General features: G+C 38.5%; 1 protein-coding gene across 1 annotated transcript in view; it reads left to right on the top strand.

The window, feature by feature from the left end:
• The window catches only part of CPZ (carboxypeptidase Z), a gene marked incomplete at both ends in the record, with an annotated part of 33,536 nt that extends 24,871 nt beyond the window's left edge, over positions 1-8,665 (top strand). The window contains 4 exons of the mRNA XM_083862252.1: positions 2,566-2,701; positions 3,792-3,931; positions 6,530-6,629; positions 8,310-8,665. Of these exons, the coding sequence (XP_083718378.1) occupies positions 2,566-2,701; positions 3,792-3,931; positions 6,530-6,629; positions 8,310-8,665 (732 nt within the window). The remainder of the gene's footprint in view (positions 1-2,565; positions 2,702-3,791; positions 3,932-6,529; positions 6,630-8,309) is intronic.
• Positions 8,666-13,983: the final 5,318 nt, after the last annotated feature.

Below are 13,983 nucleotides of genomic sequence, written 5' to 3'. Positions count from 1 at the left end.
TCACTTTGAATTTTGCACAGAAAGATGTAAAACATGTACCTGTGAGATGACCTGCATTTAAGTAATGTGATCTACAGCTGCTGCTGTCGGGGAACCTGCATCCCAAAATACAGCAGATTGGTTATCTGCCCTACATTGGCCATAATCATTGTTTTGTATTGTGACCTGCTACGTTTGCTGTGCGAGGGGAAACTCGCAGATCAGGGGAAATGCTGCAGAGCAGATGATAGCCAGATATTTAAAAAAATCAAATTTTGAGAAATATATTCAAACTATGTTTCCCCATGTGAAAATGCATCTGTGCTTCCATTTCCGCGTGTCCATCATGGTGCCTGCATGGAAGCACAAGGATCCTCTCATTCCTCTGCTCCGAGACATGGCAGATTTCAAGTCTCTTTTTGGCCTGCACCACAACCTGGGCCAATTCCAGCTGAGAGCAAGGAATCTCAAAGCTGGACCATGTCCTTACACTCACATTCTTGCTTCTAGTTCAGCCCACCTAATTAAAAACTTTCCCATATTTTGGGGGTTGTGGTGATAGATATTTTAACACTTTGTGTTACACAAGAAACTGAATTGATGCCTCTGCTCACCAGAGCAGAAATATCCACACCAAGTCAAGTTCACTCCCTTTGGTGAGTTGAAACACTCCCTTCCCTTCCCCTGAAAAACCCAACCTGTGACGGTCAGTGGGGTAAAAGTGCTGGCTGAGGTAACAGCACTGACTTCACTTTACTGAGTGAAACCTCACACTACCAATGTTACAAGGATTCCTCTGTTTTATCCCCTTTTGTTCCTCTAATTCATACCTAAAAATCTAAATTTCCTTAAGGTCCATGACTGGTCATACATTGGCTTCTAAGTGACAACAAATGTATTGTTATCCAGAAACTTTTTTTTTTTAAGTGTAACTTTTTTTTTTTTTTTAATGGATTTCACTTGCTTTTGGAATTCTCACTTTCTCTTCTCACTAGCACTTATCTTCTTTCTCTTGAACTAATGACCAGGCAAAAGCCTTATGCCTCTTGGTGAAACAAGAGGAGGCTTGGTCACTGGAAATAGGACATCTGCAAATGTCTTTGTAAAAGGTGAGGATCATACTCCTAATTCACATAGGCACCTTCTAAACTTTATATCAAATACCTTCCATGGAAGGTTCAGAACTGAGACCCAGATTCCTGCAGAAATTAAAGAGTCAGGCACTGAACTATTGGCAGTTCTTCTTAACTTAATATTTAAAAGCTTTCTAAAAGTTCTTCACAACATATTTAATTAATGTCTATTTCTTTTCAGCAAAACTATGAAGGACACCTAATTTTCTGGTCTGAGCAATATTTAGACACATAGTAACTTAAGGGAATTGCAAAAGCAGTTTATATTAAGTCTGGATTTTTAGTTTCTGGTCATCAGTAGTATTTCAGTAATGTGTCTTTGCACTTACATTAAACTCTTTCCACCTTTGCTTGGTCACCTACCTGATCCCATAATTGGGTCAGCCATGTGATTATTAGAAACCATCACAAATATCAATCAATGTTGTGTGCTTGGTCATTTTGATCTTTATCCTTGCTGACAACACTAGGATAAAGTTTTAAGATCACTTCTAAAACTAGGATTTTAGTCACCAAACTTATTGCACACATTGTCTCAAGCAATATGGAGTGAAACTCATGATGATGAATAGTAGAATCAAGTAGCATTTGATAACTGCTGTAATTTCAATGTTGAAATCTGAGAGTCTAACCTTAGCAGAGGTAAGGTTCAGATAAACAAAAAGGAGAGGAAGGATTTTTGTACAAAGTTGGAATAACCATTGGAGAAGAAGGGCAGGAACATGATTCAGATAAATGGTTTCTTCAGATAACTGCTCTTTCTTCTGTCTTCACTGCATGTTCTGCCACTGTTCCTTCCTACGTGGTGACTTGTCTGCTCTTCATCACTATCAACTCTCTTTGGAAATCAGTGATGACATCCTATATCACCACATCCTATCCTTCACTTTTTAGGAATGGTTTCTGCCCCACACAGAAGAAACTGTCTCTGAGATCAAACTGGCAGGTTTTCCTGTGTGAGTGATAAGTGCAAAGCAAATTGACACTGACTATTTTAAACAGCAGCACTTAGTGTGGAGATTTAGTTGGACTGAAGATATTAGGATTGAAGATATTAGGACTGAATATATATGCTTTTTTTTAAAGGACTAAAGATATCAGAAGCTAAAACAAAACATAAAGGAGGCCTAAATTTCAACTTTAAAACTTTAAAACCTGGGACTTGAAGTACAACCAAAAATGTCCTCTGCTCCTGCCCCAGGTGGTAGATTGAAGCCAAGTATCAAAAAAGATCACTGGTATTTAGTATGTTGCCCCTGGATAAATATAATGGATTACAGAGAAGAACCATAGAGAAGAAGACAAATCAAAATTTCTTAGTGACAAATGAAGCTTCCTTACAGAGCAGTTCATCCTCTCCTTCAGTCTCAAGGACACAGGGTGGAGTTAATAACAGCAATGGCAAAGTTTTCAGTTTGTAAAAGCAAACCTATTTCAATCCTGTCTGTTACAGGTGTTCAAAATGCTGGCTAAAGCCTATGCAGATGCACACCCCGTCATCTCGGACCGGTCTGAGCTTCGCTGTGGTGGGAATTTTGTAAAACGTGGAGGTATTATAAATGGTGCTGAGTGGTACAGCTTCACTGGAGGTAAAACCACTTTACCATCATATCAAGTGAGGTAAAACCTCTATGTGACCTTTATAAGACCCCAGGGTTTGAACAAAATGATTTTATGCATTTCAGTTTGGTTAAGGTCCTACCCATGCGAAAAATAATTTGTAGGCGATTTAAGTAGTAAAATTTATATTGGTAATGTTTTTATGCAGATAACATGGGATGCATTCAACCCTAATGGGACTTGAGGAAAATTAACAAGTTATGCAAGAATCAAATCAAATTGTTCTATCATATAATATTTTTATTTTCAAATCTGACCTGTAAAAATAAATACTTAATGCTATGGTGCCATTCTTTAGCAGCATGAGTCTGAATCCATCTTGTGGACTGTGCATGTGCTGCTTTCTCATCTGTTTAAATAAATTCTTTTTTTCAGGGAAAGCTACAACAGAGACAAACATCCAATTCATTTGTGCTTCTGTTGTTAATTTGATTTCCCCAATAATACTATTTTGTTTTCTTTAGAATACTTTCAATATTGACATGGATAAAATATCAGCGTTCATAAATTTTCAGCAGTGCTTCAGTTGTGTTTTCCAATAGTTCTCAGCTGATCCCCAAATAATTAAGTTGAAACTAGATATTTGGGGCAGTGCTTTGAGGCACACGTGAGAATTAGGTTTAGATCTCTTTGGCTTACATGCTTCCCAAAATTATATCCAATGTCTTTTGTACAGAAGTGGTTTTGAATATAATAATGGCAAAAGGTCATTTCTGTTCTGGTGACTCTTGGCCATCACTTCTGATACAGCTGATTATACAATTGCTGTGATTAACCAATTTTTATTGCTCTATTGCTACTTCTTGGCCAAGTGAATAATTATGTCTAATTATGCTTTTTTTGCCTGCAAGAAATGTCATTGTAATTAGTTAATTTATAGCTGAAACAAGTTGTAGAATTCTGAATTTGTTGAACGCTTTTTTATATATTAGCAAGCACTTTTTACAGTATAATAACCCACACCCACAGGGACAGCATTCGGCTGACTGTAGCAGCAATGCTCCAGTTAAAAGCTACATAGATGTTCATGAGTCCTTCTCTTTCTTTTTAACCATATAGGTATGGCAGATTTTAATTACCTTCACACAAATTGCTTTGAAATTACTGTGGAGGTAGGATGTGAAAAGTTTCCTTTGGAGGAAGAACTGTTTACAATCTGGCATGAAAACAAAGGTGCTCTTCTGAATTACATGGAAATGGTACTGCTCTGCTTTTACAGTCCTTTTTGCTTTCTGTTTTTCTTTTTCATTCCTTGTCAAAATTAATTTCTTTGCTGTTTTCCTGTTTAGCTCTTGGGATGATGCTGAATCAATCACCCCTCTCCTCCAGGGGCCCCAGTGCCTCAGTTTCTCTAGCAGGACACACAGGTGGTATTTTGTCTATGCTGCAGAAGGGACTGAGATTGAGGACTGCAAAGGCCTTAAAAATAGTGAGAATGGGAAATAACTGTGAATACTTTGGGCAGCTTTATTCATCAGTGTCCAAAATCTAACACTAGAGAAAATCTTAAAATTCAGAAAAGTATGAATCAGTCTTCCTCTTGAAGACTAAAGCAACAAGATCTGCTCTCCAGAGAGCTTCCTGAAATTTTCCTTTCCATATTCCATGTTTATGTCCCAAACCCTACTGTCCCACAGCAAGAAATTTAGATTCAGTTAAAATCGTGCTAGAAATGTCATTTACACACTTTCCATCTTGATTTCTTTATGAAAGCAGTTATTAAATATCTGAAGCCAAATCTTCTGAAGGAAGAACTGTGTGTCTCTGAGCATTAAAACATACCACTTAAATGTCGTTTTTAATAATAAATTTAAGCTCAGCAAAAACAAATACCTCACTGACAATAAGTAAGTGAGCATAGAAGCAGAAGTTGCTCATCTTTCTCTCAGCCATTAGTAGATTAGCTTTCTGTCATGCCTTATTTTGATAGAGTGTGCAGTAATATAAAATTGTTAGGAGTGTTTTTATGGCCTTTCTAAGCAACCTCTTGCTACTTGTGGTAAGTATTATCATTCAATAAAGTCTACAGTACAGACCACCAAACTCATTTCGTTTTACAGCTGTCTGATGAAAATGAGTTTTAGTGAATCCAAATGGAGCTGGGTTAAATCCGTATATATTGCAGTTGAAGTCTTCAAGATGTAAAGATTTTATAGTGTGAGATACTGTAGAAGTCTGTGCCTGAAAAGCTTTCTGAGTAAATGCAGGACAGTAAGCAAAACAACTTTGCAGATAAGGATGACTGAATTACCCCCGATAAGGATTAAGTCTGCCATAACCAATTCAAACTTTTCTTATTCTGATATATACCAGGCTGTTTGGTGTGTACACAAACCTACTTGGCTTAACACACAGAAGTAGAATTCATTTTCCTAAATGCTGATCTCTTCTCCCCATCAGAAGCAATATCAAAACACCCTGCCAAACTCATGTGACACCTATTTGAGGAAAAATGAAAAAAAATTAAAACCAGTACATTTATTAAGGCAAACCAAAGCAAGATTGCTAAGGAAATTTCAGTTTTTTCATTTTTATCCTGTCATATTATAATTACAAAATTATTTTTGAAGCTGGATGAGATCATACTATACTGTAAATTAAATTTGAGTATGAGATGACTCTTCTGACCATATGATAAATCCCCAAGTTCATGCTGCAAAGCAAATTGCAGTGCTTCATTATAACAGATAGTTTTCAATTCCTTATATTGAGTTGTTCCTAAACCTTTCAGTGAATAGCTTCATTCAGTATGGAACAGCTGCTTAACAAGAGCAGTGACAACACAGTCTCACCTTAAATTAAAAACTGCTCTCACTAGAGTAGACTTTTTTCTTCCCATCTTAGTATTATCAATTACTGTAAATTTGGATACTTTAATATATTTCAAACATCTTTATATTTCATCAGAAAATCATTGTTTTAATGTTTTGGGTTTTTTCTATTCTTCTTTTGTAACAAGGGTACTGGGGAAGAGAGAGGAAGAGAAAAGAGGAGATGGGGAGGTGAAGTAAAGAACAACTCAAGTTGGTCATAGCTATTCAGAGAAAAAAAAGTAAAAATGGAATTATTTTTCACTTTAAAAAGTCATATAGATTTCTCCATATAAAATATTTTAAATTTGGAACACTGTAAAAAGAGAACCTTAAGAGGTTTAATGTTTAAATACTTGGAACTTTTTTTCTGTTTTGTTTTATTTTATTGAACTTCCCATATAGCTGTTTGAGCACCTCCTTGCATGACAGAATTCATATTGCTCTTTAGTTTGTCACCAAGCACATTTCTCAACAGCTCAAGCAGCTCAGTTCTGTGCTTGTAGAGAAGGGAAAATGGCTGTCATACACGCTGCTGTCATGACATTCTGACAGGCAGTGAAGTGTAGGCAGCAGAGTGATGATGAGTCACAAGTACCTGAAGTGATGCCTTCCCATTGTGTTCAGAGCAGCACATTGGTTCTGAAAGCCTTAACTTTTCATTTCTTTGTGGTTCTGTGTCTCAGGCAGACATTCAGAAACAGTCCTTAAATCCTGTGGTCAGACCATGAGGTGCCAGTGATTTGTGCAAAGAAGGATCTCTCAATGCAGGGCCACATACCTATCCCAAAAAAGCTCTGTTTCCATTATCCCTTTCCCTCAGTCCCCTTGGACCTCCCTAAATGGGGAATTTTATCTGAAGGGGCATTATCTCCTGAGAGCCTCTAAATGGGTTGGACTTTTTGACAATTGTTTTCTCTCTACGAAGGTTTCCTTGCGATGAGGAGGTGGTATTGCAGTGACTCCTATCTAACTTTGCTTTGCCAGGTTCATCGGGGGATAAAAGGAATTGTGTCCGATAAGTTTGGCAACCCAATAAAAAATGCTCGTATTTCAGTCAGGGGCATTCAGCATGATGTCACCACAGGTAATATTTTTAGTTTAAGATTTTTTCCTGGGGCAGAGTGAAAGTACTGGGAGCTCAACCTGCAAAAGTATTGTCATGTTTGCTAGAAATGGCACCTGAATGGAAAACTGAAGGCTCAGGTGGGAGTTTCTTTCTATAATAACAAGAGAGAAGATGTGTCAAGCTGGCTGCTAAGTTTGTCCTGTCTGTGGGATGATGGAGTTCTTGGTGGAAAAATTTTGCCTGGAACAGTCTGCTGTCCACCTAAGCCAGTATTTGGAGGAATATGGCAACAGCTCTGCTCAGAGGCTGTAACTCAGCATGTGGAGGTGTGGGGCCTTGATGGAATAAGTTAGTTGAGATACTGTGAACATGTTGTAGGTAGTACAGTAGGACCCTCTCTGATTTTCACAACTAGAATAATTGCAGAAATTAAGAAGAGTCCACAACATTTCTTGTTCATGTGGAAACATATACATATGTGCAATTTTTGGACAATTATTATTAGAACATTGAATTATGTCCACTTTATACCTGTCATCAACTGATAAACACATATTGGGGCATATACAGCTGCTACTTTTCACAGTCATAAAGTTCTGAGCTCTTAGGCTGTCACTGAAATCAATGTTTTCTTTTTATTATTGATTTCAGTAAGAACAGGGTAGGCCATGGAAGTGCAAAATAGAAGATATGAATGGTTACATTTTGCTCTAATGATAGTTGTTGAATCAATTTGGAAAGGCAGAAGGGCTAATAATGTAGTGGATGTTTTCCAGCTTTCAAAAAAACTAGCACAAGAGGGGATACAATAGTGGAGATGATGCGGATTTTTGAGGCTGGTGGGAGGCTCTGGCATGAATTAGGGTCTTTTTCAAACTTCTTCCCAGACAATGACTTCCCATTGCCAGTGGACTTTTAAAGGATTAAGAATTAAATAACAATATGTTTACACGGTAGGAAAGAGAGTATTTGTTCTGTTAGGTGGGGTTAAAAATATCATATGGTTAAAAAGTTTTTTGATTTTAGGGTTAAAAAGAACTAAGAGATTCCATGAGAAAATAGTATTAATGCAACACTAACTGAGCTAAGAGACTTGCCATTCAAAATAAAGGAAATATAAAATGAGGAATAAATTTTTTAGTTTTAAAGCTCCCTGCATTTGCCTGCAGGGTCTAACCTTCAGCTGGAGGAAATTTACACCCATTTTACACTAATGGCAATTTATACCAGCTGCAGCTCCAACTCCATAGTCTTACATGTGAGAATGTCTGCAATGTAATTGAATGTAATTTAATAGAAAGAGGGATTTCTTAACTCCATAGACATTCTAAATATATATATGTATATATATTGCAGCCTGGATTTTGATTTCACTTTCTTAAGTTTCACATAGTTTTAAATTAATTTCTGTGGGAGTTATTCCTTGTACCCTTGGGAAAAGCTGCGTGAAGGAAAACTGTTCTACGGGGCAGTCTTTACTGACATTTCGTGTGTGAATTTTCCTCCATTAGCTCCCAAGGGGCAGGTTTTCACAGGTGAAGTCTCTTTTTGTCATCTAAAGTTTGCCTTCAAACATTTTTCAAAATCTGAGCTGCTTCCTTAGCTGCTTGTGCCACCTGTGTGCCCATGGGCCCGTGTGCAACTACAAAGGCCGTGAGGCTAAAAACTGATCTGGGCTTTTATTGTGCCTTTCCCAAGCTGCCGATGGAGACTACTGGCGACTCCTGCCCCCAGGGACGTTCATCATCAGCGCCCAGGCGCCGGGCTACAGCCGGGTGATGAAGAGGGTCACCATCCCCGCCAGGATGAAGCAGGCGGGCCGGGTGGATTTCGTGTTGAGACCCGTGGAGACCTGGCCCAACAAGCTGCTGCGCCGCTCCATGGAGGACGCGTACGACCCTCACGACCCGCTGGAACTGTTTGACCCTCACGCCCAGCACGGGCAGCCTGGGGCTCGGGGAGGCTCCTCTCCAGGCAGGGAGAAGCCCTGGTGGTGGTCGTACTTCAGCTCTCTGGACCTGCACAAACCTCTGTGGCTGCTCAAGCAGCGTTGAGGGCACCGCCATGCTCTGCTCAGCTCAGCTCGCTCCGGTGCCCTTCCACTCTGTTCCAGACACCCTCACTGCTCTTGGCAATATTTAAATGTTTCATTTGAAAATATAATATTAATTCAAGCACGCTTGCGTCTTTTGTTTTCTCTTCACACACAACTGAGTATATTCAAGTGGGTTTTTAAGTATTAAAACCAATGGTGCCCATCCATTCAAAGGCCAAATTTTATGCAGGTTTTTTTTCTTGGTAATGCTCTGTACTTCTGCCCATGTAGTTAATCATCACATTCATTATTTATTAGATTCTAAGTACCTGCAGGAAAATATTCCTGATCCTTTAATGCGTTTTTGTACATGTTTTAATACATTAATGATAACATACTAAAAACAACATTCAAAAACACTCAGAAAACTCTTTTATTTTGCCTTTTTGTAATAGCATATTAACTTCGTTACCTCTTCTAATAAAAGCTCAAAATGTAGGGTATTTTTTTAATTTTAAATGTTTTTATAAATTTAAAAATAGGCTTTTAATGTATTTAGCAAAATACTGGAAAATGCCTTTACTGCTGGAAATACACACATCCTGTAAATGTGTGTAGACATAGAAAAATACATGAGATAATTCATGAGGAATTTAGGCTAAAGTGTGACATATTATGCTCGTTTTTAATATCATGCACTGTTCTGAGTCTATGCACATGTTAAGGAAACTTGTAGATGTCAAAGAAATCAAACTTCTTTTCAAGATAGTTGAGTAAAGCTCAGTGAATTGTGGTCTTGCCAGATGCTATCCTTTCTCAAATACCAGATCAATGTATTTTTTAAGGTGATATATTTTTAAAAAGTCCTTGATTTTGATGAAACACATAGGCCCACACTTTCTTTTAGCCTGAACTGTTAATGAATCCCTTATACAGACTGTATTTCCCCCTCTAAATGCCACAGTGCATGAATAGTGTGATTGTTGGAGCTGATATATTTCCTGTAGGAGCTGCTGGATTAGCTATGTGGATTGCCCTACAAATTCTAAGAACTTTTTTTCTCATCTTAGGTAAAGCAGCCCCATTGCATGAACCTCATAGTCCACATGCACATATCTCATGCTATAACTTCCTAGGAAGATCCAAAAGATGGATGATCTTAATTCTGCAACCAGATGCTGCACATGGCTAAGTACTTTATTCCCAGTTGTAATCTGATTGAAGTTAGGAGTCTGTTATTCATGTGCTTGGATGTCTGCAGGACTGGAGACTATGTTAAAATGAAAGAAAATTATTTCAGAACATTAACAAAAAGTAATTATATGGGAGTGAATGTACTGCATGCACATGGATAAGTGTTCCTTGCCCAGGCTTGCCAAGTTAAAGGAGCTCTGAACCCTAAGCATGCCAAAGAAAATTGAACAGGAGATACACCTCCAGACTTTATTTCCAGTAATTGGTATTACTACTGTTTTCTGTGGTCATTTTTTTCAAAGCCAGCTTTCTGTGAAAACTGTGGTGAAGCTAACAAAATCAGAACAATATGCCAAATTGCTAAGTATTAGCTGCACTTATTAAACACATGATGTATTGCATGCCTAGAGAGATGCTTTCTCTAAGTATTTCCTAGATTCTCACAGAACTGTTTAGAATTTTTTTTCAAGTGATCACGGTAAACCCAAGACTGCTGAAATGCAAAACAGAATGACTGTGCAGAAAATCCACTTCTTTCCTGCAGTCCTTGAGTTGAAATAGCAGTTAAGAGTCTGGTAAATACTTGGGGAAAATGATTTCTGAGTAGATTGTAAAGACATCTTATGTTTGAGGCAATTTGAAAAAGTAGTTTGCTGTACTACTATACCACTTAGTGAAAATGGTATGAGAGAGCAAGAATAGCCTCTCTTCCCACTTCAGTCATTAAAAGAGGTGTCTAGCAGAGAAAAAAGTTAGTATCAAAACCTTCTGCAGTTTCACACTCAACAACCTGTAAAGAAAGGATCTATTAAACTGCATTGAAATAACTGTGAGGCTCTTGGGAAAAGGTGTGCTTCAGTCTTCTGGAACTATTTAATCTTTTTCATAAGACCAATCCTTCAGTTTTCAGTTCCCATGGAGGTGGAAAAGACTGGTAGAATGACTTAAGTAGCTCCCAAAAATTTATTTTACTTTAGATGAGATTTAGGACATATTTATTGGTTCTTTCAGAAAGAAAAGGAAAGAAGGAAGGAAGGAAGGAAGGAAGGAAGGAAGGAAGGAAGGAAGGAAGGAAGGAAGGAAGGAAGGAAGGAAGGAAGGAAGGAAGGAAGGAAGAAAGAAAGAAAGAAAGAAAGAAAGAAAGAAAGAAAGAAAGAAAGAAAGAAAGAAAGAAAGAAAGAAAGAAAGAAAGAAAGAAAGAATGTCAAAGCCAGCCAAGTAACAATGTAACCAAAATTAGTATTACCATTCTATTTTTATTTGAGATTAATATAAACTTAGTTCTATATATATATGTGAGAGAAAGTATTGGCTTGGATGTGTATCCTGAACTGGATTACATAAATCTTCTCCAATGTTTATTTAAATCAAGCAATGTGTATTTAATATCAGACAGTTTTGTTTAAAAAAAAGGCATTACCCAAAATAACCCACCCCATGACTGTTATATGGTTCAAAGGATATTTAAGTGGTGGTGAAATTTAAGCAGCTGTAGGCAGCTCTGTAACTAATATATGGAAATGAACACAGTGATCAGCTCTCTCATGCACCTCTGTAAGATGCTCATATACAGAGTTTAATGGAACATAAATTAAGGAGAATATTAAATACTTCTTAAATAGAAAGAGGGATTAAAATGCTTCAATGAAACATGCCCTCCTACAAGTGAAGTGAAAGTAACATAGGAAAGAAGTGAGAGATGACTAAAGTTCTCTGGCAGTCTCTGCCATGCTTGAGCCCTGCCTTGAAGACTGGGCTTGGCTTTTTTCCAGTGCTACTTTGGATCGTGACAGGTTCAGCAGCCAGACGGTGCTGTCAGAAATTATAGTGTGTTCATCAGACTCCCTCTCCTTTTAAGTCAGAGTCTACATAATTTTTTTCAATTACCTTCCAACCACATATTGAACAGTATTGATGTATGTTTTTGCAACATCCTCCTTAATAATTAATTTCCCAGTCTCCATATTTATTGCAGAGGGATCTTCTCTACCATGGAGCCAAACTTTCTGCACAATCACACTAATAAGTGTTTTGACCTGCCAACTGTCCAGACCTCAATTCTTTGCCAGCAATGAATCTTCCCAAGTCAAAGCATGCAAATCTAGCTAACAGCATTACAAGCATAAAGCTCTGCTTATGTCATGTGCAATCTCTCTTTCACTCACATGCCAGAAAAAAAGCCAAGAACACATTAAAAAATATCATCAGTTAAATCACAAGCTGTGTGCATGAATTATATGGAAGATGATTTGTGTCTGTTTGTTTCATTCATAAAAACTTTTAAGATCAAAAATAGCAATAACAGACAAAGGCATGAAAGTTTGCAGCTGTTTACATCTTCGTCTCCTGAAACAAAATTGTCTTCCAGCCTTGAGTCTCCCATATATAGGAAGGAGCATCTTTTTTTTCCTAAACACAGGAAAGAAGAGAAAGGTGTCCTAAGCTAATTGCTGAAAACAGAACTTGAAGTGTCGAAATCACTGAGTAATAGAAGCTCTTCCTGCTATCATTTTTCACAGTGTTTTTGCAGTTTTTCTCCCTTTCATGCCTCGGTTTAGCAGCTAAAGGGAAGCACTCCAAAACAATATTGCAGTCTGTTCTGAAGTACTGTGAACCAGCTGTCGACCAGAGTTTGCCAAGCCAGTGCCATTTCTTTGTGACCATCACTCTAGTATTGCACTGCAATTCAAAAATAAGCCAGAGATGTCTTTAGTGGTTACAAAAGCAGCCATAAAATGAGACAAGCCTGTGTGTCTCTGAGGTGATGCTTGCAGACAGGCTGGGAGATCTGTCATGGGTGGGCATTCACCCCACAGCAGTGAAGCACTGGAAATTCAACCTTTAGGAGAGGAAGAACAACAGGGATTGCAGCTGTTCAACAGTCTTGGATGGAAATGTGAGCTGAAGCTGATACACCTCTTTACAAAGCTCCTGTCAGAGGTAGTCTCATGCTGTTTTCATTCACTGTAAAATGTGCCTTTTGAAGCTTCCACAGAGTAAAAGGAGTGGATGGGGAGATTGCACTATACTTCCCCTGCTGTCTTTCTCTTCACAGCATCTTGGAGGAGAGATCCCCTTTGACATTTGTCTTTTCTGACATCATGTAGTCTCAATCTGTGCAGGCAAAGAGCTTCTCATTGATCCCCTTGGTGGGGCAGGCAGACCTCTGTGGAGGAGGTGCTCTGTCTCCAGCCATCCCTCATGCTTAGGGGACACCATAAGGGCGTCTCTGTAGTGGCTCTTTGGTGACTTTTTGACATTGGGTGAGTGCGAGAGCCTGGAAAAAGGGGTGAGGTGGGGATGATACTTTTAGTTTGGTTTTCTTTCTCACTATGTTACTCCACTTTTGATTAACAATAAAATCTTCACCAGGTCAAGTTAATTTGCTTACAACAATGAGTGGGGTTTGAATTTCCCTAAGCATCGGGGTCTTCAATAGAAAGACATTGTAATGATGAAGACAAAATTTTTTTGCCTATTTCATAAGCAGGTGTGAGATATCTCCTCAGGAGCTGCTGGCAGTCCTATCAGCAAAAGATGCTGAAAAAGATAAGAGATTGTTTTGCAGGAAGGTGATGCTATAGCTTGAGGAAGTAAATCCATCTAATGAGGATTATCAGACATGAATAGTTGTCTTATGTTTTATTATCTCTTCTCATCAGCCTTTCTTACAAGAACCAATTTGGCACAGAGTTGTTACCCAGGCTGGCTCATGTTGACCATAAGAAGTTGGGGCAGGTCATCAGGAGGTCAGAGACATGGTGGTCTTGAGGGCAGGAGGGTGTTGAGGACTTTTGCAGGCACAGCTGACACTCGAGGGAAGTGAACAAACTAGCCCAAGCACTAACATAACTATTTCCCTGGGGGAAGAAGAAAAAAATGCACTTCTGAGATGATGTGACTGTGTTCACTGGTAAATTCTTGCTGGACTGACTGCAAATTGTAACTTTGGCTGAGAGGAATGCAGGAAATTCTGGTCTAGATCAGACCAGTGGCCACCTCCATGCAGTGCTCCAAGGCTGGCAGCTAATCCTCCCCAGACAGGTGGCACAAGGCATGGCCAGGGAGCCTCTGCCTTTAAAGGAGGGGGTTTTCTTATGAGCGTTAGAAACTTTAAGCAGACAAAGGTTATGTGATGTAACT

The sequence above is a fragment of the Zosterops lateralis genome, assembly GCF_965231275.1.
Source record: "Zosterops lateralis genome assembly, chromosome: 5".
Taxonomy (NCBI): domain Eukaryota; kingdom Metazoa; phylum Chordata; class Aves; order Passeriformes; family Zosteropidae; genus Zosterops; species Zosterops lateralis.
This window is presented reverse-complemented; position numbering and strand designations above follow the sequence as displayed.